The sequence below is a fragment of the Neopsephotus bourkii genome, unplaced genomic scaffold, assembly GCF_033783945.1.
Source record: "Neopsephotus bourkii isolate Nb327-2 ecotype Australia unplaced genomic scaffold, CSIRO-AGI_Nbou_v1 NB_1663, whole genome shotgun sequence".
In the NCBI taxonomy this organism is placed as follows: Eukaryota; Metazoa; Chordata; class Aves; order Psittaciformes; family Psittacidae; genus Neopsephotus; species Neopsephotus bourkii.
This window is the reverse complement of record NW_026902137.1, coordinates 6,612,460-6,640,381: the sequence shown is the minus strand read 5'-3', so window position 1 is coordinate 6,640,381 and position 27,922 is coordinate 6,612,460. Positions and strand designations below refer to the sequence as shown.

Genomic DNA, 27,922 nt, shown 5'->3' with positions numbered 1-27,922 from the left:
AGCTGGAATGGCCACTCCTACGGCTCCCGTCTGAAGCTGTAAATGCGTAGACACGGAGACAACAGGGACCAAAAGGTGAGGCGTGTGGAGGATGGTACTCCATGGCTATCCCTGCCTGGTACCTAGTCCACCAAAGCCAGCTGCCAGATGACACAGACCAGCCCAGGGGCTGCTTTTAGGTGCCAGGACTCACACCTACAAGTCCTAAGTGATGCCTGGCAACTCCACTTTCTCCATGGTGCTTGACACAAGATGAGAGCAGAGGGAAAAGAAGGTATTTGTACAGTCAAGGACATGGACCTTAATGCTTTTAATGAAGAAAAATCTTGTTTCTTAAGCCCACTCTCCTGTTACTCTAAGTCCTCCCTTGGTTTATGTCACCCCAGCAGCACACCATGGAGTCCCAGCTACTCGGCCTGCAGCCTCAGCACCTCTGAACAGCTCTCCTCTTTTAGAAAATGCCTAGATGAATTCCCAAGTTCTGTACTAGGAAATTCTGACCCTTGGCAGGGTCTCCTGGAGGGACAGAATTCCTGTTCCCTTGATGGATCTCTCGAAAGCTTGCATATGTTAGAAAAAAGCATTAATACATGATCTTAATAAATCCATCAAAGAAAGAGGCCACAATTACCTAGGGAATGTCAGACAACTATGGAAAACTTCTGGAAAGCTGGTGGACAGCAGCTTCTTTGCCAGTTCTTTTTGGAATACAAGGGAACAGGGTACTCATAAACCACAAAGTCACCTCTTACAGTCCCTGCTTGGAAAGCCAACCCATGTCTTGCCAGCCAAATGGCTTCAGCGCGACTCTGCAACACGGGACTGGAGACTGCAGCTTCTGCTTTGTCACTGTCCCGTTCGGGGGTGTTGGTGTGCCCTCTGGCTCTGCCTCCTTCTCTGTCTCTTGCAGAGCCACAGAGTGGGCGCTCTGACCTCCAATTTGCTCTGGAAAATTTTCCATGGGGTCGGGGAAGGTATGTTGCTCATGCTGTCTGCAGGCAGCGGTGCCAATCTCCAGGTGTCGTCTCTGCAGCACTGTAGGGCAAAGAGCAACGTGCAGATAAAGTGGGATTGAGCAACGCAGCGCTGCAAATGCTAGGTCAGAGGTGAGCAGAAAATCAGCAGAAGACCAACAACTGCCCGAGCATCACGGTGTCACATGGAAACAAGGGGCGAGGGAGCACTTAGGGAGGGGGAGGACTCTGGTCTCTAACAAAAGAAGTGAAGGAGGCCAGGAGACAGGGCCTGCAAGCGCCTGGGGAGCTCCCTGCCACTGGAGACTGCAAGGCAGGGTATCGCTGCTGTGGTTTCAGAAGAGAGGAAAGCATGTGGCAATCAGTTTTTATGTTAAAATAAGTCTTGAGGCTGGTCTCAGGGCTGGGGGAGGCGGAAGGAGAGCCAACCTCTCTCCGAGTTGAGACATTGCCCCTGCCTGACATTTCATAAGCACTGCTCTTTTACAGCAGAGAACAGCAAGAGATTGAAATCTGGCCTCTGCCAGGTACAACTTTAGAGTTGTCATTGGCATAGGTGTGCGGCTGTATAAAGAGGTACCTGGGGGTAGGAAGAGGAGCAAACACAGCTCACAACATGCTCAGAAATACATTTCAATTTTACTTCTCTGTTTTGCAGCCCTTATTGCAACATCGCTCCACTTAAGCCAGTCTTTCAGGCAAGGTCCCCTCCTACCCCCCCGAGACCTTCCCACACCACCTCTGTGCTCTCTCCCAGCCTGCCTGTTTGCATGGATACCGCTCTGCCCTGGAACCCCTCATATTCTCCTCTTCAGCCCATTTCCAACACACTACCTACAGCACTTCGTTCATCGATGCAACTCCCAACCTCTGGCACAAGCCTCTTTCCTCTTTGTCCTCTTCTGCCCATCCTTGTTGTTTTGCTCTGCAGGGCAGGGTGACAGGCTGTGCTCACACACGGTTTAGCATGATACAGCTCTGATCTTACTGATCTGTTAAGAGCTACTGCAAAGGAAATAATACTTGAGACAGGTCTGCAGCAAGAAACATCAGAAATTACAGACAGCCCAGAGTATGGTCCTCAGTCCACAGACCTTATAAACACTTCAGTGTTTGAGCCATCACCATTAAACCAACAGCGTCTCCCCAAAGCTGGTGTCCTTCCAGGGACAGCTGCTGCAGACCTGGAGCGCATGAACTGGAAATCTTGCAAAAAATCCTGGAAAAGAAGACCATTTCCAGGAAGAAAATGCCTTTGCAATGCTTTATCGTAGGTCTGAGCCTGGAGCTGGAAAGTTGTGGCTTTTACAGAACAAAGGAAATACTGAAGAGCAGAATTTAATTCATGACTGAAATGAGCACTGAGATTCTCCCCTCCACCTTTTCTGGTATCTTTCTGTTTCCCTCCCAGTGTCTACCTTGTTTCACACATGAATGTAGAGGGATCTGGATTCTATTGCATCAGATTTCTTTCTGCTCAAATATGCTTTATGTTCTTACTAAGTGATTTGTGAGTTATGCTGTCTCCTTCCTCAGCTAACTAGTTCTGAAGAAAGGAAAGCATGGAATCACTAGGAATAAGGTGCTTGCACAGAAGGGCTGCCTTCCTGTTCAAAATCACTCTGTTGGGAGACAGCAAACCTGCTTCCGTGGGTTCTTCACAGCAGTGCCTGGATCCCTTCACCAGAAATCTCTGAATCTATTCTCCTATCTAAAGCATCTCTCTGAAGAGTTTTCCAGGACGATTACTAGCAGCCTCTGCACATGTGGCCAGGCCAAGGGATGGAGCTCAGTGTGCCCAGGCCTCCCCTCAACCCTCACTGTGCGAGCCTCTCTCTGCACCTGTTCCCATTCCAAAAACCCCATTTCTGGCCATGCATTTGTTATGACAAGTGCAGAAGCAATTTATGAGAGACCAGAGTTAGCTCAGAACCTGCTTGTCGAATGCCAGGGTTTTGGATACGTGGTTAGAGCCGCCGACAAGGTTCCCATGAGAAGCTGAGAACGGACGTTGGCTCCATGAGAGTGGATGCTGGGGTTTGAGGTGAGCTGGAGGAAGTTTAAAGAGATCCAGGTACAGCAGGGAGGTGAGGGGGGAGAAGGCAAGGAGGGGACAAGCTGGGCATCCAACCTCAATTACCACCCCGGCTGACGTGTGATCTCGGTGACTACAGGATTACTCAGCACTGGCCTGGCAGTGAGGTGTGGGCCACACCATCCCTGATATAATCTGTTTCACATGACAGTTGCACAGGCACTGTGTTTTGTTAGGGAAGATCAGCCCAGGCAGCAGTACAAGTGCTGCAGAGCAGGGGAGGAGAGGGCAGAAGCTTGAAAAGGGCAAACTGAGATCTCCAAAACTGTCTTGAAAAACTGCCCAGGGAAGTCACCAACCACTCTGAGTGCTCGACTTCACCCAGCAGCAGTGGTGAGCTGGAGAGCTGTCAGGGTAGTGCCGAGAAAGGCATCGCTGCAGCAGGAGACCTCCTGCTCTGGGTCCCTGAGATGCCTGGGAGGTAGGAAGCACATGAGGCCAACTTTCAAGAGCTCGGCTACAAGGGCCAGTTGGGGCAGCGGCTGGAGGTAACTGCCAGATCAGAATGCAGGATAAAGGCACGGAACGAGGGAGTAAACAGCCAGAAGAACAAGCCCTGGCTCACTGCGACTTGCCAGTATTTGCACCCAATACAGATGTTTGTATTTATGAAGGTATGGGCTCCAACTCCAACCTCCAGACCCAGCGCTCTGGCCAGGCCCAGCTCCAATTTAATCTCTGGTGCATTCACCAAAGATTAACTTGGTAGATAAAGATGGAACTAGAACTATTTGAAGCCTGAAAACCTGTTAGGGTACTTCTGCTATGGAAAGAAAAGAAATCCTTTTAAAACTGGGAAAGAAAAAGCAAATTAAAAACTAAAGTGAGAAAAAGTCCGATGATCACTGCCTGATTCTTGAATTCTTCCTCTTTTCAAAGTTCTGAGGTTTGGACATTATGAACAGTTGACTGTTTGAATCGTATAATGCAATACCTGTTCCTCTGGCTTAACGTTACAATATTTCCCACACCGCAGGATTGCTTCACATTATTCTAAGAGGCAATGTCATTTTCCCTGCAGTGCTGGGTCTTCTTTACTGAGGCGAAGGACACTCCTACTTCCTTTAATTATATGTTTTGTTTTAAATTAATGTCCTTTATTCTGGGGATGAATCACCAGCTTGTAGACAGGTAAATGTGGGAGTAAGAGAGTGAAAATATAAGTTTGATTCCCAAGGTGGGTGTCTTTAATTAAAACGGACATCAAGATTCAGTCTTCCTTCCCAAACTTAACCCGCGATTCTAAAAACATTTGGATTCCATGTTTCTATGCACGTATCTCATTTCCCTTCTGAACCGTGTGGGATACAGTCAGTCCCCTTTGATTCCCTGTCGCTCGTGTACCCTGACAGTTGCACCATATCATGCAAAGCAAATACGCCAAGGTAAACTATAAGGCCACCATCCCTGCACAAAGAGATGGCAAGGGGAGCTCTGCACTGGCTCGACTCTTTTGCTGCTGGAATGCAGGAGGCCTGCAGCAGCCCCGTGCCCTGCTCCGACCCCTCTGTGCCCATTCAGATGGATGGTGCTCATTGCCCCTGGGACTGACTCAAGCAAGCACGGGACGGAGAATAACGGGATCTGTCTGTTTGCAGCCTTTCCCCTGCCTCACCTAAGGGGCTCCGGAAAATCCCTCTTTCCCTCTATTTCCCAAGGGAACAGGGGCGCAGCCGGGACCTGCCCCCACCACCTCGGCAGCGCCGCCAGCCCCCAGCCCGCTCCCGGGCGCGAAGGAGGGAGCCCCTCGGGCAGGGAGCCGGCGGCACCGTCCCGACACACGCGTGTGCGTGTCCCGGACCCCGCTCCTGCCGCCCCGCCGGGGCCCGCTCCCCCGCGAAGCCCCGTCCGCAGCGCGGCCGCTCGGCGGGCACCGCACTTGGCAATACCCGCCCCGGGAGCCGCCTCCGGGGCCGCGGCCGGGGCCGGGGCCGGCAGTTACCGAGCGTGCAGTGTGGCAGGCGGCCAGGCGGTGACGCGCCTGTTGCTATGGGATCCACCGCCCCTATAAATAACCGGGGAAAGGAACTTTCCTAAGTCAGAGACTTTGGGACACGGGCCCCAGAACCAGATGGTCCGGACGAGACGCGCCAGCTCCCGCCGCAGCTCCCGGAGCGGTGAAGCCCCGCCGCGCCGCAGGACCTGACCCAGCCCCGGTGGGCAGCGCAGCCGGGGGCCGTGCCCAGCATCGGAGGCTGAGGCCGGGTCCGGAGCCCCCCCATACAGCCCCCACCCCGACGGCGGCAGCCTGACCCTCTGCCGGGGGGGCCCCCCGCGTCCTGTCCTCCTCCCCGCATCCCCCTTTGCTTTCATGCAACGCCTGGTGGCCTGGGACGCAGCATGCCTCCCCATCCAGCCTCCCGCCTTTAAATCCATGGAAGTGGCTAATTTCTATTACGAGGCGGACTGTCTGGCTGCGCTCAACAAGCTGCACCCGCGGGCGGCCGGGGGCCGCTCCATGACCGAGCTCACCGTAGGGGACCACGAGAGAGCCATCGACTTCAGCCCCTACCTGGACCCCCTGGCATCGCAGCCGCCGGCGCAGCCGCCTCCCGCCGCCGCAGCAGCAGCAGCAGCAGGGGGCAACTTTGAGCCTCCCTGCAGCAGCGGCGCCGGCCAAGATTTCCTTTCCGATCTCTTCGCCGAGGACTATAAAGGCAGCGGCGGGAGCAAGAAGCCCGACTACACCTACATCAGCCTCGCCCGGCACAGCCACCCCTGCGCCAGCCAGAGCCACAAACCGGGGGGGCTGCCGGGCTGCTTCCCGCCCCAGATCGTGGAGACCAAGGTGGAGCCGGTCTTCGAGACCCTGGACTCTTGCAAAGGGCCCCGTAAGGAAGAAGGGGGAGCCGGGCCGGGACCGGGGGGCATGTCCTCACCCTACGGCAGCACCGTGCGCTCCTACCTGGGTTACCAGTCGGTGCCGAGCGGCAGCAGCGGGAACCTGTCCACCTCGTCCTCCTCCAGCCCCCCCGGCACCCCAAATCCCTCCGAGTCCTCCAAGTCCGCGGCCGCCGCCGCCGGGGGCTACTCCGGCCCCGCGGCGGGCAAGAACAAGCCCAAGAAGTGCGTGGACAAGCACAGCGACGAGTACAAGCTCCGTCGGGAGAGGAACAACATCGCGGTACGCAAGAGCCGCGACAAAGCGAAAATGCGCAACCTGGAGACGCAGCACAAAGTCTTGGAACTGACGGCCGAGAACGAGCGGCTGCAGAAGAAGGTGGAGCAGCTCTCCCGGGAGCTCAGCACCCTCAGGAACTTGTTCAAACAGCTGCCCGAGCCCCTGCTCGCCTCCTCGCCTCGCTGCTGACCCCCGGCCGGGCCACGGGGCTAGCGGAGCCGCCGGCTCCTCGCCCCGCTCCGCCGCGCTCCGCCGGGCTGGGGGCGAGCCCGGGGGCCGGTGGGCTGGTTTTTAATGGTTTTTATGTTGGTTTGTTCTTGTGTTTTTTCGGTCTTTATTTACATGTGGGCGGAAGGCTCCGCCGCCGCGCGGGGATCTCCCGGGGGCTGTCAGCGGGGCGGCGCGGAGCGGAGGGACCCCGGTCCCGGGGTCCCGGTGCCCCGGTCCAGGACGGGCTCTGCAGGCTGCTGGGCGCTGGGGTTATTTAAAAGAGCGAGAGGAGAGCAAGGGCAAAGTGATGCAATCCTTTAAGCATGGCTGGGAATGCTGTGTACATGATGCAATCTCGTGTAACTGTCAGTCATGAATTGAGTAATCTGTTAAAGATGTTCCTACAGTTTGTTTTTTTTTATTATAAAGAATAATCTATTTCTATAAGAAAATACATATGTATATTTTGGGATCTATGCATTCTTGCTACATTTGAAGCATTAATGAACAATTTTAATAAACTTTATGACTAGGTTAAAGAAAGTAGCTTGTTTTATTTTGAAGGCACGTTTAAAGTGAGATTAAGCGCAGGGTTGAAATTCTAGCTGAATCTGGCTCAATGCTGGGGTCTGGGATCAGGATTTTTGTTGCTCTTTTGGCTTTCTCTGTGACTAGGAGAAAGGAAAAAATAAACCCAAGCAAAAGCAAAAAGCAAAACCCCCAAGAGAAACCCAGCAAAGAGCAGAGCTGAAGCTTTAGCCAGTTCTTGTTGCCTCATTTTATGTCCTCTAATCACTTGCTTTAGCTGCCGCTTGGGTGTTGTTTGGGGAGGAGGTGTTTGTGTTGAGTTTTTTGCACTTCTTGCTGTTCTGAACGTGTAGAGCAAGATGTGCTATCCAAACCATGACCAATCTTTGGCAAAGTAACACCAAGCCTGAAGTGGGAGGGAGGAAGAAAAAGTCAGGGAGGAAGCTTGAAATGAGGGTTTGTTTATGTTGTGTGTGTGTTTTCTTTACCAAGTTTCTATTCTCTATGATTCAGCTTTTCTTATGTTTGTAGTTTACAGGAATAAACATGAGAAAGTAGCATTTCTGTTGGATGTCGGTAATTTCGGGCATTGCTCAGGAAGCTCTCATGAAACCCGGCCAGGTGAGAGGCTTATGAACAACTCCCTCATCTTTCCTCTTGACATGTCTTTCTAAACCCTGCAGAGAGAGCTTCTCTGACGAGAGCTGTTTGTTTTGTGTGCATGTGTGTTTGCTGCGGGCAAGTGACAGATAAGGATGGGGTGGCAGAGAAGGAGGTTTGTCAGAGGCCATCGCTTTGGTTTAGGGAGAACTGAGGAACATGCCAGACTTGCCAGGGCTCCCAGGCTGCGTTATTTCCCTGTAAGAAGTTAACAGTCTCAAGCTGGTTACATGGAGGGAGCTGAGCAAATGATCGGGTCTTACTCAGCATTTTCCATTTTCCTGTGAGGCCAAATTTAAGCATTAAGTTTTTAGATCCAGATTCCCTGTGCCCCAGAAAAGAAACTGCTTCGTGGCCTGTGCCCTGTTTGACAGCTGAACACAGAAGGATTTTTTAGTATAAAGGCTTGAATTCACCCCTATGCATTCCAATCCAAACAGCAGTGGTTTGCAGAGGAACAAATTATCAATTTGTTGCTTATTTTTAGTGTTTCTTTAAGGAAAGCAGGTTTTCTGCTGAAAAAACTGTTCTGCTTTTTTGACACTTAAGATCCTGGCTTCCTGCGGGGAAATCTGCTTGAGAGAGCTCTCACTGAAATTTGTTACGCATTCCCTGCCTCCCCCAGTGCCTCTGCAGCTCCTGCAAGGAGCCGTGCAGGAGTGAGCAGTGAGTGTTACTCCTCATGCAGATTTCCTCTGTTTGCTTTTTAACTTGTACAGTGCAGTTCAGTTGTTTTTATGAGACCCTAAGAATAGATTTTCTTGGGTGAGCTAGCTCCTGCACCAGCATGACTCAAGTTCTTGCAGGCAAGATAGACGTTAGATCTTGTCTTGACTGTCCCTCGTGACGATGATTACTCCAGCCTCCTGTGGCTGTTTATTCTACTATTCTTCTAGTTACGAAACTTATCCACATCGTTAGATTCTATTTTCTTGTTGTGCTGTAGGCCATGCCATGCTACCCAAACTTACAAGCAGTGCTCCCAGTCAGACCCGGGTGCTCCTGAGGGTGGAATTGCAGGACTGAAGCTGTCCTCGGGCATATTTCTTTCTTTCTTTCTGTCTAAATGTCAAAGTTTCCAACAAAAGTTCAGTTCATGGGGGCTGGAAGGCAGGGGAGATTGAGAGATAAGATGTACTGAAGGTATTTACATTTGTTTAAATAATACTCCAGTTTTGGAGATAGAGCTCTACCAGGCATGAATTGGCTAATCCTCATCCTTAAACTTTGCCTGCCACAGTTCAGGGGAGACAGGGTGGTGTTGCTGCAATGTAAAGAATGATGTTTGAATATCTGCTGTATTCTGATGTATCATTTAAGTAGGATTGTAGATTCCTTGTTCAGGAGAAATTTGTGCAGCAGTGAGCTTTTGTCCAAAAGACGCCGTTACAGGCAGGAAAGTTAAGGACAGAAATGCACCAATTTTACACTGGTGTCAGAAGGAATCTGTGAAAGTCAGAAAGAAAATTCCCAAATCCTTCATTCTTAGTCTTGTACTACCCACATCACTCATATTTTAGAAGCTGTGTAGCAGTATTAAATGCATGGAGGTCATGAAATACCCTGCTTTACAGACAAGCATATAGAAAAGCCCCTGTAATTAAAACGTTTCCTAGACAAGAAATAGTCTGGAAAAAAGCAGTTTGGAAATGAATCTGCGAAAACTACAATCACTAAAGCAGACACAAGATTCCAAATACCTTTTCTAATCACAGCAGGGGAATTGGAAAATCCCTGTCCAAGCACTGGCTCAGCTCCAAATATTGATATAGTTTCCCATTACAAATAAGATTCTGTTGACTGAAAGCAGTACTTAGTATGTCTCAGTTGTCTTCTGACAGGGACTCTTGAGCTTCTTTTCCTAAAGCAACTCCATACAGCTTTTGCTAGGACTCTGCACTGTTTGGAATCTTATGGAACTTTATAAACAGCATTTTGTTTGGGCTTTTATTTTTTAACCTTCAAATTATTTATTACATTGACTGATTCATATAGTGCTTTCTCCTTACTTCCAAAATAACAGTGTGTCTTCCTATGTAGAAAGAAGCCTGTAAGATCAAATCCCTGGCACGGACATCCCCTTTTCAAAGCACATAGCTCTGTTTTGCTAGGTGTTTGAATTCAGTTATGCTTAGTTCTGCAAAAGGAATCATATGTATAATTTTAAAGCAAACTATTTAAAAATACAATTATAATTTTGTTAGCAGTTCTTCTATCTATGAATACAATTTATTACTCTCTATTTATCTGCCCAAAGCATGTATAACCCTGTGCAGCTCTGATGCTTTGCTGTTCCTTTCACACTTTTCCCACTGCCTTCCATCAGGGACTCTTGGAAGATGCAGTGCTATTTGCACTTCTTGCTATACGAATCATTTCTCCTCTGTCACATAAAATCACTCAAATTGCACACATGCCCCAAAGGGTTACTGGGAGGGAGGCTTGATCACATTTGGTAACAGTATGGGTTTATTCTGCAATAGCCTTCAGATACTGAAATTACAGCCTGAAAAAAGCTTTGTGCACAATGTTTACCATTTCCTTGCTAGAACAATTGTCATTGATGTGGATGTGTATGAAATTATGAAATTACTCTCATACCAGCTAGTTTTCCAGCAATGTTTCATTAGCTGTGACCAGAATAAAAGTCAATGCAAGTCAATATCTGCTTTAATAAAGATAAAAACATGTATATGAGGCCAAATTACACATCTGTTTTTGTTATTTATAGTGATACCGCTTAAGATGCAATTAAGCATTGTCTTGTATTTTCCTGTCATTCATACTGACACAAAGTGAGTCTAAAGCAGCACCAGACTGGAATGCCAGGGTTCTGTGTTCAGTTTGTACTGGACAAAGATGACTTTATGGTGGATGGGGGGTAATGACAAATGTGGTTGTAACTTTTTGCTACTGATTGCTAAGTCAAAAAGAAGTCTTTATTACTCTCCTGAGTGTTAGCCTCTTTTATGTTTAAGTCTGCACAAACATTTAACAGTCAGAATTTTAGGGCAAACCTCATATATGATTGTAAAGTGTGAAGAAAAATTTTAACCTATGCATATATGTTGAAAGATTCCTACTACATTAAGCAGGAAATCCAAGCAAACCCAGGAATATCATTAACTTCTCCCAAAGAAACAATTAGTTCACATTCTGAACACTTTTTATAATCAATCAATAAAGTAAAACTAAACCCATAGAATATGTGAGGGAATTGGTTCTCCTTTGAGAGATACTCACTGAACAGAGAAGTGAAATTGTTAAACGAATGAAGTTTAATGGGATCCAAACAGGAAAACATGGTCTGAGAGTATGATCTTGGCAACACTAAGCCAAACTTTGGTAGAAACTCTACACTTGGATAATAACCTGAGGTTTTCTGAGGTTCCTGAAGCTTTCATACCTACTGAGGCTGTTTTGCCCCACTCTGGGCAGATGAGCAGCACAATCTATGGTGAGTATGTAAACACCTCAAAGGATTAGATACAGCCTCGGACTAACATCAGGATCATGTGAAATTTAAGGTGCGGTGTTTGATGCAAAACTGCCTGAAACTCCCAGAGTTTCTCCTTGAAATGATCCTGGGAACAACTGCATGGTGCCTGGATCATCACCCCTGGGGCTGGAGTCCTCGGGAGTTCCTAACTTTGCCATAGCTGTAATTCTCATATGCTCAGTTTGATGTACTGGAAACTCAATTGGAAAAGAAAATGCTTTCTGTGATCACTTCCCCACCTGCTGAATGAATATTCAAATGCTTTACATTAGGGACTGTAGTGACAGGACAAGGGGTAACGGGTTCAAACTTAAACAGGGGAAGTTTAGATTGGATATAAGGAAGAAGTTCTTTACTGTGAGGGTGGTGAGGCACTGGAATGGGTTGCCCAGGGATGTTGTGAATGCTCCAGTTCCTGGCGGTGTTCAAGGCCAGGTTGGACAGAGCCTTGGGTGACATGGCTTAGTGTGAGGTGTCCCTGCCCATGGCAGGGGGTTGGAACTGGATGATCTTAAGGTCCTGTCCAACCCTAACTATTCTATGATTCTAAATAAAAGGCTTTCTTCCCCTCCTGGAAATGGTGGTGGTTAGATCTGCCTGGATATGAAAAACAATAGGGCTGGGATTCAAAATGAGGATAAAAGGGTTAATAGTTGCTGAAGCGAACTGTTTTGCATTTATAATAGGGACACATTTAGTTCCAAACCTTCCTATTGGACTGGTTGCCACAGTTTCACAGAGCAGTGCCAAATTTAACCCTCATTTGTTTTATACTTTTCACAAATTTATATATTTACTATTAAAGCTATTCATATACTAAATAATAATAAATTCCAATAATATTTGCTAGTTAATTAAAAGCTAAAGAAGACTTTGATCTCCATCCAGTTTTCACCCTGCCCCATCCTACTTGCTCTTGCCTCTGGGATTCCCATATCACACATTATATGGCTATCAAAGAACTCAGAGTTCAGGCCATTTAAATCAGAGGGTTAAGTTAGGTCTCATAATTTCATACTATTTGCAGAATAAACCCTCTAAGAAGTGCTGGCTCGCTCAGCAGACCTGGTTGAATGCAGACACCTCTGTATTCATGGCAGTCAAAGAACTATGTTTTTGACAGAGGCGATGGGATGCTGTGCTCCCTATCCCCACACAAACAAACGCAACAGCTTGTTTTCTATAAATACCTCGGGTTTGCTAGTATATTGCAACAGCAGTTCATTAAGCCTGTGGTAAGTAGCTCATTGATGTTGTCTAGAAATTACAGGAATAGGAATCGCAGCCTCCATCAAACAATGGAAAAATGCCTCTAACGCTTCGTCTGGTGCATTCCCCTCCTCCCTCAGCTCACCTGGGAGCCGCATCCACACAGGTTTCGCTGATATATTTTCTCCAAGCGAGCGGAGGAGCTTTGGGTTTAGAAATGAATGTCATGGTGACACGATGGGAAAATATTTCTGTGCAACATGATGAAACAATTACTTGGCTGAAGTAATTCAGGAAGGGAATCACAAGAACAAGAGAAAGTGCCTGGAGCCGGTTTGAGAAGCAGAAGGAGAGTGGTGGTGGCTCCCTAGCAGACACATTGTTTTGCTGATTTCCCCAGCCTTTGCCATCAAGACAATAACTCGGGGGTGGATGTCTCTGACAGTGATTTGCTGCACTTCTCTGAGCCCAGGTGTCTTACTTGAAACAGTAAACCACAGATTCTATCATTTTCTGAAACACAAAAGGCCAGAAAACGAACCTGGAGTTGTAATTTATTAAGATACATAAGCATGCACAACATGGAAATGTACAAGGCGCAGAGTAAAATCTGTGAGATAAACTTGGCACAACGAGACAGAATTACAAAAAAGGAGTTATTATCAAGGAGTTGGGTTGCTTGAAGGAATGCAAGCTGGACCATAGCCACTTACTTACGCCTAACCTCAGCACACAGAGCTTTCGTGCCAGCTCTGTGAAGACAGACAACTTCCGAGCAGGGCTGCTTTCTTGCTGTTGAGTTATTGATGGCCACTCACGGTGGCAGAGAACATTTTTGTGCTTGAAATTAAGAACAGTGGGTTGAGGCCCCAAATCTGAAGGAGAAGAAGAGAAAGCAGAAGTCCTTTATGTGTGACTTGAGCTACTGTGTGTACAGGGTGGGTCCTTAACCGTTTTCAAGGCAAATTACACAGCTGAAGAGTCAATGAGTGCTGAACACTGACAGAAATTAAGGTGCAAAAAAGAAATATGGAGATACAGTTTCTGGTCCTGATTTTTCCACCAGTTTATCATGTTAGATTATCAGTAAGCCTCTAAATGTTATAGAGGCTGCATGCACACATGCACATCTCTAGTTGTAAGTGCAGTTACCATAGCTGCAGGTATATTTGCCTGTTATATATTTAGATCCTGATCTTACATATGTGCTTCACTTTATACATGTAGCTGTAGTGATTTCAGTGGAACTATTATTACTTGCATGAGTAATGATAAATGCATAGATCTGTATTTACATGGATATATTTACATGGATCTGTATATACATGGATCTGAGATCATACTGTCTCTGGGAAAATGTTTCCTTACTCGGTTAAATAGCACATGCCCCAGCAAATTCTGAGCACTAACGTTCTGTGGGCTTTCAAATTCAAGAGAGCCACCCATGCACAGGGCATGATTTGTCCGTCTCTTCTGTATAGAAGGAGATAACAGTGGGCAGGGCATGGCCATGGGCAGGGACACCTTCCACTAGAGCAGCTTGCTCCAAGCCCCTGTGTCCAACCTGGCCTTGAACACTGCCAGGGATGGGGCAGCCACAGCTTCTCTGGGCACCAGCACCTTCACAGGGAAGAGCTTCTGCCTAATATCTAATCTAAATCTCCCCTCTGTCAGTATGTCTCATATTCCCTCTTTCAGTGTATGTTCTACCAGAGCAGAAGCAGAACAACGCTCAATACAAGCTGTAAGGTTTTGGATGTGCCAAATGCTCTCCTGAAACACATCCTTCTAGAGCTTCAGGTGTAGCTGATTGGCCTCTGGATTATACTGCTGTGATAAAGCTGTAGCATGGGCAGAAGTCCTGGGAAGGAAATCATGATTGAAAAGCCAGATGTCCAGAAAGATGATGAATGAGATGGACTCAACCAGGCCCAAAGGAATCCTGATTTCTTCCTACTGTGCTGAAGGAGCCCATCCAGTTTGCATGCTGGCCAGGTCTGGCAAGCCACCATTTCAGAGCACGGTGTTAGTACCTGGCTGCTGATCAAAGGATCCTTAAGCAATAACCCATTCCACATCAGCAAGAGCTGCTGCCAAGAACCATGGACTTCTATGGGCTGGAAGACAACTGATAAAGTAGGTGCTGAGAAAAGCAATGATGCCTGCATTGGGCAATCTAAGAGCTACTAATGGCTACTGGAAAATGTTATTTTTACTTTAGTTCTGCAATTGCTTAAGCCTGGCTCGCTGGAGGCTCACAGGGACACAGCGTTTGCAGTGGGCTTGCCTTTCTTCTTTCTGCATAGCATTGTACTTAGATGTCAGGGGAAAACCATGACTCCTTGGTAGTTCTTCCTCTGCCAATAACAAATATGGGTCAACTGCACCTTTCTCCAGAATTACCTCCTGTGGATTTTGGCTTGTGATGGACGGGACACTCAGAACAGGTGTGAATGATGCAACTGAACCTCTTGTGATACAGTCCCATGCGTGGTTGTAGGGAATTCAGTTCTTGAGCTGGGCTGACAGATTAGAAAGGGATTTGCATGAAGGACAAGAAGGCAGATCTCCATGTGCTGAAGAGGCCTGGAAAGAAGGAAGTGATACCAAACAGCACACAGTTCTGGGAAGGCTATTGCAGGCTGTGGCAGTGATGGGAACTGTTTCCAACAGACAGACATTGAACTATTTTCCCACTGATTTCATGGTAACATGAAGTGAAAATTCCACTCTTGTGGTCTTCTGCCAAGTCCTTAAAGGCAAAACTTTAGCAAATGGTTCCTGCTTTTGCATTGATTCACGAACAGGTGCTCTTCTGCACGAGTCCTGCAAGAGCTTTATTACCAGAGGTACACTGACTATTAAGCAGCCGTAAGCTTAACCTGGTATTTACTGTAGGACTGTGCCTTTTTATTGCGCAGAGGGAGGGAACTCCCTTCTCAGCCCTCCAGGTGGTCCCTTCAGGGCAGGGTTGAGGCACATTGGTGAGAAGGGGTGGGGTTGGGTGGGAGAGGCTTTCATTGCTGCCCTACCTGTTCTGGGCATAAATTGAAATGATCAGTCTTTAAACCCTGCCAATTAGGCATGCTTTACTGGCATTAGAGTCAGTTTACTATGACTGGTAAAACTCAAATGTTCCTTTTAAAGTAAAAGAGAGGCAAAATCCTGCTGTAACACAAGTAACTCCTGGAACAGGGGTATCAGGGTGCAGCAATGCGCTCTGTGGGGTACCTGCCCTAGCCCAGGCAGGCAGGAGCAGGGCAGCATTCTGCAGTACAGAACAGCTCAGGGACAATCTCCTCTTAACACATTTGCATATCCCCTTCCAGCAGTGACTGTCTATAAGGGAGCAGGGCAGCAGAATGCAGGCTGCAGCCCCCCTGCAGCATCCTCTCCTTTCGTATTCCACTTCAAGGTAGCATTAGATATGGGAAAAATAAAAGGAAATCAAATAGTGATAACCCTTTCCTGGGCTCCACCTGCCAACAAAGCTCCACCTAGTTGGGAGAGCAAAATGAGATGCTTTTACAAGACTATGAAACTGCTAATCAAGGTAGTGCATGTGCTCTCAAGTTAGTACCTTCCTAATCTCCTGATCAACAGATCCGTGTACTGAAGAGGCACTATGGACCTTTTGGTCCAACACTTCTTGGTTTCTGCAGGCTGAGGCAGATACCGTTCTATTTTTCACACACTGGGGGTTATCCTGATTACTATAAATGCCAGAAATGATGGGGTTGGTTTTCTTCCTCAAACAGAAGTTATCTTTGCAGCATGTGTTTCTGCCTCTGAAAATAGGGGTATGCTGTGCTGCCATGAAAACCATAAGCTGGCTTCATCCTCATCTGTATTCACAGAAGGAGAAGGTGAGGACTGTCTCACAACAGCCCTGTATTGCTTACCTGTGAACCACTTTGCTGGTCAAACACAAGCATTTCTGATATCAGCATTTCAGGCCTTTGTGACCCTCACTGGCTTCAAAACAGGCTTTGTTCTGAGAAGGGCTTGTCACTGGCAGTTATGCAGGAGGGGTTTTCTAGGAAATGAAGAGGACAAATGGGAAAATTATTTATCCATGTATAACTCGTTTCATACTGCATAAAGCCCCGCTGTGAGGTGTGCTGCCTTTCACTTGCCTTTCACTCACCTCCTGCATCCACAGCTTGTCAAGATCCATGGGAGTTTATCACGGAATCACTCTTGTGTACAAATCCAGGGCAGAAAAGCCCACTTATTATAAGCTTCTTTACAAACGCACTCCTAGGTTCTTCTCTCCTCTACCTACCACCATTTCTTGAGGAGAAGGGAGGTGAATGTGACCTCCAAACAAACACCTCTCTAAGCTAATTTGTGCTCTTCTCCAGCCTTTAAGATTAAACATTAGGATTAAACATTAGCTAGAGATCTCAGGAGGGCTTTGGCCACACTACACAGCTGAGTAAACTGGTGGGACCTGGCATGTGCAGGAGGGTGCTGCACTGGCCGTGTACTAAATATAAAGCTCAGATGGTCGCATTTCAGCCTCTGCTGCAGACTCTATCCCACATTAATTAGGTAGAAGGGATGACCTAGTGATTATGGAGAAAGGAAAGCAAGGTCCTCTATCTGCCATTGCTGCAAACTTGTTGCAGGATCTTGGGCAAGTTACCTCACCTTTCTTTGCTTCAGTTGTTTATCTGCCAATAGACACTTCTGGATGTGTCTCAGGTACTATTTATTTGTTTAAAAAAGTGTGAAATATGGGCTATGAGGCCTTAACAGTACCACCTATTAATTATTTACAGTTTATACTAAGAGCTAAAAATAGACATTAATTCAGCAGGGAAAGTCTTCTGGCAAAAATGACTGGAAGCACAACTGTCCCACACTCCAAACGCTTCCCAGGCAGTAACATGACCACACGGAGTTTGGCTCATTATGTATGTAAAATAGGCAGATGCTATTAGAAAGTAATTTTTTTTTCACCCAGTGACTACAGAAGCCTGTCCCTCATGATGAAATCCTCTGCAGGGGCCATATTTTTACCATGCCTCATACTTCTCAAGGTGTTTGAAATCACGCTCAAGGCTGAATACTGTCTTCCTTTTTCTCTCCTTGAATGAGCTCTGCTTTCACAGAACTGCACTGAGGCCTCAGCAGCTCCCTTTGAATATGCTTCCTTTTTACAGTATATAATTCCTGATGTTGGGGGGCATCATCACAATTTAAAGTATGTAGTAACACACTGTTCAGAAACAACAGATCAGGGTAATAAACCATCAACATAAGCAGGAGACTCGTCAAACAACATGGAAAAGGACTGAATGGAGTTCATAAAAGCATTTTTAAGAGGCAGGTGGAAGTGTGTTAAGAAAAAAGAAATTAGCAGTGTTTTGTATTATTAAGTGTTTTGCATAGCAGAACATTAATTAGCACTGGAGAGAACACACTCTTCTGGAATGCCCATGTGTGGCCCATTATATCCCATTTTTCCCTCTGAGTCATCTCTCCGCAGCCACCGATTCCGTGCGAACAGGAGCAGTCACAGTGGGATCAAGTTGAGTGACTTACCTATGTGAGTAAGCAGCCATAGAGGGAGATTTCCCCTTGAGCAGCGGCCATGGTACCACTGGCAAAACCTGGAGAAATAACTTTACTGGACAAAACATAATCCCATTTTTGGATATTGTTATTTTTACTTTTTTGCTTTTCACTTTGGGAATTCTATTATGCTAAAAACGTGTCTCCATTCAGCTATACACATCAGAAGTCTGCATGTACTCCAGAATGATGATCTGAGACATCTGGCACTTACACTTGGAGCCTTCCTGCACGGGACAAATTGCCCCCATGAAGAGAATGCACATTTCCAACATTTAAGTGAAACAAATAACAAAATAGCCCCTGGTGTGCTTAAGCCCTAAAACTGCACAAGCAAGTTAGCAAGGCCAAATCCATCTGTCTCCAAGTCTAGGTGAAAGGTCATCCATGAATCAGGAAGCAAATTATTGAGTTACCAGCATTGCAGCAACAGAATAAACTCTCACCAGCTGCTTGACTGACAGTGGGATATCACCCCCAGCTACTGGCAACTGCCCTTTCATCATTAACCTTCATTAAGGTGGCCATCTCCAAACCAAACAAATGCACAGTTCAGTTGCTAATATAAAAGACACCAATTAGATTTATATAAGAGTATTGCAAAATATTAAATAATAATGGTTGCTACTAAACAACAGCAGAGGATTCATCACCCTACAACACTTGCTCCTCAAACAGGCAAAACCTGGGTATTCTGGGGAAATGACACCTTGAGTGCTGGTAACGCTCTGTGCATCTGATGTGTGGGAGAAGGGGTACCGCTGGCATCCGTGGTCTGTCTAAATCTGACAGCAAGGCTAAGGTTGGCACTTAAGTGCATGAATCACCAACTACTGAAATTTAAAAGCTTGCATATGCAAATCACTAATTAAAGACATTAGCATAGTCAGTTACCCAAACTGTAATCTTAATCGTATCTCCAAGTGAGGCACGCAATCACACACCCATTTTGCAGATTTGCATTTGTGAGCCTGGTTTCCCGAGAGCTAGGGCCAGAAACTAGTCTAATAACCAATTTTAGCTCATGTGGTTCCAGGAAGGAAAAAGAAGAGTGAAAGTACAGACTGGCTTCCTCCCTGAAAAGTAATGGGGAATTGTACAAACTCAGGAACTGATGTGGACAGCGAATGATAACTGAGAGGGATTGATGGTGAGTTACGCATCCTGTCCTTTAATCTAATGCCCATCTTGGTGACTCTTGACACAAACAACGTGGATTTCCCTCTATTAGCAAATATTCAGACACAGGAAAAGACTATGTGCCAGATTTTGACTTTATTTACATTGAATTACCTGAGATTAGAATCTGAAACTAGAAACTTTCTTTATACAGTTACAAATAGCTATATTATGCAGTTTTAAGGGGTTAAGAAAAGAAGGAAATCATAACCACAGAAGTCATAAAGACAACTTATCCCAAGCCAAATAGTTTTGTTTCTAATGCAGGGCTTTAATTATAACATGTCATATAATGATGACATAGTGCTATAATAGGCAAATATAATGCATTAATCTGATATTATACTCTGGCTTTAACAATAGGTGCAGCGAACCAGCCTTAGTGGATAACTCATTCAGAACCTATCTGCACACTCCACCTAGATACTTATCTGCCTCTTTAATTAAGTGGAGGGAAACTTCTTGAGGCCATACCCATAAAGCCAGTCTCTGATGATAGCAGAGTTACTGGAAGCCTTTGGTAATCGTTTACACCCACGTATTGTGGTTAGCTTCCAACTTTGGCTCTTTCCTTCTCGCTTTGGAACCACCTATTTATCCCCTAGTGTAAATCCCCTAGTGTTTTTGTACCAAAAGGGGTACAAAAAACCTCCGGGGGTTGGTTTGAGCAACACGCCAACATACTGTCATTGGCCTCCTCAGCATGGAACCAGGCTTCTTAATTGCAGTGGTGAAAAAAAGAGTTTGGCAATTTTTTCACTTACCATATACTTCTTGAAACAGTAGCAACAGACTGCATCAGTGAACACAGGATGGCCAGTGACACCTTTCACCACGCATATTCCCAAGGTTGTCCTCAGTGTGCGCTCATGGCAATCAGATGCACTACAGTAACCAACTTCAGAAGAAGCAGGACTGGGCCTCTGGGATAAAACCATCTTTCCTGATTCCTGTCTAACTTGGTGTACGTTGAAAAACACCCTTTTTGGCTTCTTCAAACACAGTTTGTAGGATTTGCAGACTAAGCTAAAAACAAGAGTTTAACTGACATATTAGTTTGGAGAAGGTGGTTCCCTGAGTTGCAGTGCTTGCTCTCTACTAGGATTTCTTGAGACAAATATCCTGCTCTGAAGCAGTCATATACAGAAGTCATAAAGAACAAGTGTGTAAACAGCATCTGAAGAAAGCACAGGGACAGTGATCTTGGGGCCATGTGAGATAACTTTCTCAGGTGACAGATGTGTATGTATAGTCCCCGTAGCAGAATAAAGGTAGTATAGTAGGTAGCAGAATAAAGTAGCATAGTCCCTGTAGCAGAATAAAGGCAGGCAACATGGGGTTCCTATCCTTCAGTACTAGCTAAGCAAGCCACACAGGATGAGCACAACCAAAATGGCTCTGACAGCTTACCGCCTCCTTTGCCTTTTTGTCTCCTTCTGTGGCTCACTTCCGTACTCTCCTCCAATCTTTTCCAGTATGAAAGGCTCTGCTAACGACCTTTGAACAGATCATGTTGAGAATGTCACTGCAGACCTTCTTAATCTTATGGTGGCGCCTAGATAATATGGTGATGGGTACTGAAATGCTGAAAAACAGACAGACAGATAGCTAGATAAGATTAGATATATACGCAATTTAGTCATCATACAGAGCAGCTGACATAAGTTCATTTGTAAAGCCAACTGCTAAAATTGCTTTAGAAGTCCTTACATTTTAATTCTGTTGAAAGACAGACCTTTGATCTGAATTGTTTTGGTGGCATGTGCATTATTTGAATGGAACCTCACCTGACCAGGTAATACCAGACCGGTCATTCCTGGCATACTATTGTCATAGGAGAACAGTGTACATGCAAATCCATACCTACCGATAGCTCAAGGGCAGACAGATAACTGAGCATCATGGAACAGATACAGACTGGAAGACGAGCATCACTTTATTCTGATATGCAGAATGAATCACAGCTAATAAAAAACTCAATCAATCATATATATAACTAAAAGTAACCCCAAAACACTTTTAAGTTAAGCATGATCATAAAATAAAAGGAAAAAAAATTACAGATAAGTGTTATTGCTTCTCTTTTTCATTAATATTTATTAATTTACACTGAGGGATATGGAGGAGGAAGAGAAATAAAACAGACCTGTCAGATTTGCCATTGTTTATAAACAGTTTTATATTCCAGGTATTATCAAAACACTGGGATGTTTATTCTGCATTCACTGCAGGGAAAATGATTTACATTCACATGTGATGTTCTTTTAATTTGGCATTAAAAACAATAAAGTCAAAGGCACTTCCTAGGGCAGTTTATTTTTGAAGTGGGTTGTTTGTTTTCACTCTAAATCTGAGGCCATGGTAATATTCCCAACTATGGAAGGGGGAAGAGAGTTAATATGGAAGTGTAGAGTTAGTGCTTGGTTTTATCTGAGTGGCATTCACCCCAGCACAGCCACTTTGCACCACTAAAGCAAAACCTGTGCCTCAGTGCACGGCTGAACCACAGATAAATGGTTGCAGGTCTTAATGAGTGATGGCTGACACTCTCAGCAGATTCTGTGGTTGAATTAGAATAAGCATGCAAAAAGTTCAAATGTTAATCTAAGCCTCTTTGGTTTATAATGATGGAAGTCTGTCTCTAGAGCTGACTTACTCTGGTTTTAATATAACCTGACTGAAGCTGGGCTTGAACTGCTGCACAAACAGCTGCTGTCATGGAAAGCTGCTCCCTCCTTCATACCCACTCAAAATCAGTAATTGCAGGTGTGCAGAGGGATCAACTGATTGAACAGCAGTCTCCAGACAGTGCTTGCCACAGTCTTGTGTCCTGTGATACTTTACCTTTGCTTGTAGTCAGCTCTAAGGCTTGATTAATCTTACTGTACTGTTAGAATCCCTGTTTCCTTGACATTTGGGAAGCTTAACCTCTTTTTGAAGGTACCTGCATCTCACCAGTGACTACAGTGAATGAGTCCTAATCTGAGCATCTCATTTATTTGCCTGTACTTTGGAAGGATCAGGGTCCAGCTGTCTTGCGAAATGCCCAATGTTACGGTATCTCCCTGAGCGGCAACCTGTCCCACGTAGTAGTATGTTATGGGCTGCTTCCAGTCAGTTTTCCTGCATGTTGGTGTATGTCCTGGTTTTGTCTGGGACAGAGTTGACTTTCTTGCTAGAAATTATTAGAATGGATGGTAAGCCAGGATACTTGATTCTCTAGATCATATACAATATACCTAAAGTCTGATTCCCCACTGTCTTATGACTGTGCAATCAAACCCATGGACTTACAGCAAGTCCACAGGGTGTGTAAGATGCTGTCTAGTACATCTGGAAGAATCAGGCTCTCAGTCTGCACAACTAAAAGAAATGGAGGATGAGGACAGTAGTTACAACTATCGCACTTTGATGCCTAATGTCTGCATGAGAGAATATTGGGCTTGTTATGCACGAATTCAACATCTGCAGAGTTGTCTGTCTTGGACATAAATGGAATAAGTGTGTATTTCCCTTGCACCCCTCATGCCAAACATGTGCAAATCAAGCACAAAAGTATGTCATCAGCTGAGACAACCATTTAAAATGGGTATCGAAATGCATTATGTAGCAAAGAGCTGAAGAACATAGTTTTAACGCCTAGAAAACAAAACTGGGTAGAAACTTGTTTAGTGGTGGTAGTTATACTGCAAGCAGTAAAAAGGATTAAAACCATTAGTTCCATTAAACAGCCCAATTCAGGCAAAGGGATGGAAATGTGCTTCTGTGAACCTGTTTGCAGTGATAACAGCAGTTCCTCCTACGGCATCGTGTGCTCCCAAAGCTTTGAATGAGTAACTGTAGCTAATGAATAATAGCACTTTTAAATAAAATCTTAATTGCCAAACAAAAGAATAATAAAGAAAGTTAATACTTTTCTAAATTTATTTTAGTTGAAGCTTAGAAAAGTTTAGGTTGGAGTTTTGGTTGAAGGTTTGGTTGCTGCCTTTTCCCCTTTTATCTGAACCAGCTCACTCAGACCTAATCTTCATCATCTAAACCACATGATTAACACACAAAACAACTTCGGAGCAAGCCAGGTCCAAGCAGGAAGCTGCAAGTACTATCATGTTTTCATGATATTAGCCAGCAAAATAACTGTGGTTTCTTCATTTTTTTTTTTTTTTGTTTTTTTGCTTCTTTTTTAATTCTCCACGTTTATGTTTTCCTTGAAAGGGGCCTGTGGTTTTGTTTCTTCTTTGTGTTGGAAACTTTCAGATTTACAATCTCATTCCCAGAGGCAATGCTTATTCTCCTAGACAATCCCCACAAGACTGGGGCAGGCCTGGACCCTTGTGCAAAATGGCTAAAGATGACTCCTGCTCTGCTCAGGTTTGTCAGTCAAACCAAACCATCCAGCCAGAGAGCTCCTCTCCCACCTGGTCCAGTTTAAAAGCAAGCAGCTATGACAGTATCATGTGAGGGGACTGGTCCTGCTGGTGTGTGTTAGGCTTGTTCAAAATATTCCATCTGAATTGGCTGTCCTGAGAAAAGAGATGCTCCTTTACTTCTTCTGGGATCTCAGTGGGTTTTAGGTGGTAACTCTGCACTAAGCTGCTCAGGTCACAGCAGTTCTGGGCATGTCTAGACATAAAGTTGCTGGTAGTGGAAGAAATGTTATCCTGAGCAGGGAGGAACCCACTGCGTTGTAGGTGCTTAAGTCCTCTTTTGCATCTGGCCCTAACTTGCAAGAGGGGAAGAGCCAAGTGCTCAAAGGCAGCTTGCATTTTATGGCTATAAATCATGCAAAAAAAAAAATGGACTCAATCATTTTGTACCTGCATTTGTATTGGAGGTGAGGGAGAGCCTTGACCAGGCAGGGAGAGACTCTGATTCTCTGCCTTTTCTCTGCTCTGGGGATTCAGAAAGGAAGCGAGGTGTCATGCCAGCAGAAATTATAGCTCCCATGTGTGTCATGCACTCCTATGCGAAGCTCCGTGGTTGGTATACTGGGTGCTTGTTGGGCAATGGCATGGAGAAGGCTGGTTTCCTTGGAACATTTTCTGTTCATTGTACTGTTCCTTCCCAGCATTTCACAAGCCACCACAAAGAAGACGACAGAAAGGGGGGAAAAAAACCTTCTTAAAATGAATTATGTGTGTCTTCCCTCGCTGCCCCAACAACCTTGGCAAGCTCAATGGAGCCATGCAGAACTGGTCTTTGCTGGATGGTACTCTTTGCACAATTTTATGATAATTATGGGGAGTCCACATGATGGAATGGTGAAAGCACAAGGAGGGAACTCAGGACTCTTTGCCTTCATTCCTGGTTCTGCCACCAAGATGCTCTGTGCATTGGCACTGCATATATAAACTCTTATGGTTGTCCCATTGGCATAAACCTCGTTTTATGTATTTGCTGCTTCTGTCATTTCTAGGGCTACCTGAGCTCCAATCAAAACAGTAGCAAAATGTCCCAACTAATCTGTAAATCAAACGATAAACCTAAGAACGATAACCTCTCTGCTCTGATTCAAAGCCTATTAAAAGACAAAGAAAAAAACATCTGTTTGCTCCAGTGTACGTTAGATTACAATGCAGGTTCTTGATCAGGTGGAAAAGAGAAGGAAGGCCACTAGAGCGCAAGGAAGCAGTGGGAGAATTACAATATATATCAATAGGAAGTAAAAACACCCTCAAGGCATGCTGAAAGCAAGACTTCTGCCAAGGCTTGGCTAGAATACACAAGTTTAGGGACCCAGCTTTCGCATCTTCTTGGCTCAACCTAGGAAGAAAACAGCTTCCTGTCTTAACTTCTTAATGTGAGCTCTCTATTTGTAATTTGCAGTACTTTTCATACCTGAAAGAACAACTCAGTTCTGATTTCATGGCAAAATTCCCAATGATTTCACTGTGAGCACAGCACAGCTCACATCCTCTTATTCTCTGCTATTGGGTGCTTTTCACATCCTTCCACGCTGTGAGGCTTCACTGGTCTTCTCCGACTCATGCTCATTCTCGGTCTCTTTCTTTGACACAGGTAACAGTTGCTAACTCCATCTAAAGACTGTATTGGTCTCTGTAGCAACCAAAATGTAAAAAGAAGCAATTGATTCAAACACTGTCTTCTGATTCCATTCAAGACATCTCCTGCTTATAGTGACGTGTTTTCTTCTTGCTTGTCAGCATAAGCCTCCCAGTCAAGTTCAGCTGTTCGCAGATGGGGCTTATGGAGGAGAACAGGCATCTGGACAGTCCTCACTACCACACTTGCAGAAGTAGTCTGTAAATATAGCATGTGATCATCCCAAAGCACAAACACAAAAAAGGAAGAAAAGAGTGAACAAAAAAACTATTAGTGTTCTTGAAAATGAAATCTCATGATTTCACTATGTGGCACTGCTATTTCAGTACTGTGGATTTAAAAACAGTACTAAATTTGTGGTCCTTTAAGTATCTACTTCCCTGGGGTTGGTACCTACAACTGCCCTCTTTGCCTTTCAGAATTCTCTTTTAAATTAACAAAGTGGTTTCAAACAAGCGGAAGGCTATATATAGACCCTGGAAAGTTTATCCATGATTTTCCCAAAGTTATTTTAAAGTGTTTACCAAAATAAAAACTGCAAAGATGCATAACCAGGATCCACTTATAACCATGTCATCTCTAACCCATCTGCTGTCATGGCACAAAATGAAGGAGTTTGAGGAATATGGACGTGGATTATATAAGGAGATGCTTTCGGTTGTGATCAGAGATGGCTTTTCCTTCTAAAAATACACTAAATTTGATTCACTAGCAGCAGTGACAAAAAAAGATGTTTTGGTTCATAAGGAAACACTTTGATTCAAATATTTAATTTTGCTTTAAGGGTTTCTAAAAATACGATAAAGTGCTAAACTAAAATGGAAACTCTGAATCCCAAAGCTAAAACATTTCACTTAGAAAATGCTAAGCTTGTATAATTTGATCTGTTTGGCATTTCAGGGTGATATAACTGAAACAGTCAGTTGAAACTGGTTCAGTTCATAAAGCATCTTCCTAGATTTGAACAGTTTGGTTAAGATTATCTGATAATAAATACGGGGAGGATGTTACAGTGAAGAAATAATGTACTGTCAGAATCAGGATTTCAGTGTCGCCAAATACAGGTCTGTAATGGCATTTTACTGCATTACTTTATCAATGATAGTCACAGGACTCTCAGCTGAAAGGTGGAGTGGGTACAGTAAGGAGCAAGTCATGGCTCACTTTTACTACGTTATTAGCTATGGCCAAGCTGAACAAATCTGTAAACTCCACTTGAAGGGAAAATAACATGCACATTTGTGCTGCCACAGAAATAAAGTATCATAATTAAACCAGTGGTTCTTCTCCCTCAAGATGTTCTTCAGGCCTGTCCTCAAAATGAATCCTAGGCAGGTAATTTCTTGTTTATCCACATGACATTTAAGCAGCGTATTTAACACAGTTGCAGTTCATACTTCGAATTCAAACATAACATCAATCCAACAGTTCTTGGCAAATAACAGGCAGCAATGGAGTGTCAAGAATTCAAGGAAACTCCGATCTAATTTAAATGGTGTTGCTCTCAAAAGCTGGCAGCAAGGAGTGCATCTTCTTAAAATGTTTCCATTAGAAGCTGATGTTTATGATCGCTCTCAGCTTGGCAAGAAAAAGAGTCTTCTAAACATTTACATTTTACATTCTTTAGGACAGTTGAAAAATGTTGGCTTGCAGTTCCCCACACTGCAGAGAGGTTGTGAGGAATGTTAGAGTAGAATGTTAATAGCCGTGTACTTTTCTTGTCCTTTGATTTACTGTGTGGCAGTTTTTATACTAGTTGTGTTCCTGATGTTGTCTGTCCTGATTCGTGTATCACTCAAACAACATGGGCCTGGGTTTATTTTTCTAGTTAATAAAACCAAAGTCAATTCATTTATTAATAATACTTTGTAATAATGTTACAGTCACTATTTGGAGACTTTCCCATTTGAATATATTCACTATGATCTGTTGCAAAACTCCCCAGCTGAGTCAGAAAATGAGCATTTTTAAGAGAAGCAGCCTGTGAAGAGGGGCTGTTACTGTTCTCTTTGCCCAAACAGTGTGGCCATGTTCTGGTTACCTATGACTCTGGTCACAATGGACAGACATCAGCACAAAAATGATAATATAATGTAGAACCTGGTCAGTCCCTCTGGCTCCATGTAACTACTGTTATGAGTAACTGCCATGCTTGAGTAAGACTTGTGTGTTCTGGCTGCTGTGTCCCACACACTGTGGCCCCAGTGCACAGTTCTGGTGAGCTCTCACACATGGCACCATTAAAGCTAGCTGGACTGGCTGCTTGTGCTTGCCTCCTTGCTCCCTTGCACATGGATTTCCCAGTCTGACCCAATCTAATAGCATTAGAAATAAAACACACGATATAGCATTGGCTTTTTCTTCACCAACAGCACTATTTCCAAAGCACAATTAGATTGCAGATTAGAGATGCATAAATGTATTCAGTGTGTTCCTCACTCCACAGATCACTGGAGGATATGCATGAATCTTACTGACATAGTTAAATGAATTGCTGAATTAGGACTGATCCATGGAATATGATGAAGTCCTAAACACTGCCAAATCCCAGGAAGGTCACTAAGAGTTGATGGTACCTAGGGACTGCAGGATTGAATAACTACAAGAACATGAATAATCTTCTGTATGCAAATCAACCCACTGCAGTGTTGCAATCAGTAGGAGTCCCCAGACTGGACTGCCTGTGTGGGTAAGCTCACTCATGGTCTGAGGATCTGCAGAATCAGGCTTGGTGGTATGTGCTGGATGCCTGTGCACTATCATTTTAATTCAGCTTGCTAAGGTGTGTGCAATCTCTGTTAAGG

General features: G+C 44.9%; 1 protein-coding gene and 1 long non-coding RNA gene across 2 annotated transcripts in view; one reads left to right on the top strand and one right to left on the bottom strand.

The window, feature by feature from the left end:
• Positions 1–295: 295 nt before the first annotated feature.
• Positions 296–27,922, bottom strand: part of LOC133224225 (uncharacterized) — a 163,565-nt gene continuing 135,938 nt past the window's right edge. The window contains exons 3-4 of the long non-coding RNA XR_009728793.1: positions 20,466–20,640; positions 296–1,035 (exon numbers count right to left, since the gene is read on the bottom strand). This is a non-coding gene — a long non-coding RNA (uncharacterized LOC133224225). The remainder of the gene's footprint in view (positions 1,036–20,465; positions 20,641–27,922) is intronic.
• On the top strand, positions 5,091–7,488 carry CEBPB (CCAAT enhancer binding protein beta). The gene has a single exon (XM_061375584.1). The coding sequence runs from the start codon at positions 5,381–5,383 to the stop codon at positions 6,377–6,379; it is 999 nt and encodes a 332-aa protein (XP_061231568.1). The 5' UTR covers positions 5,091–5,380; the 3' UTR covers positions 6,380–7,488.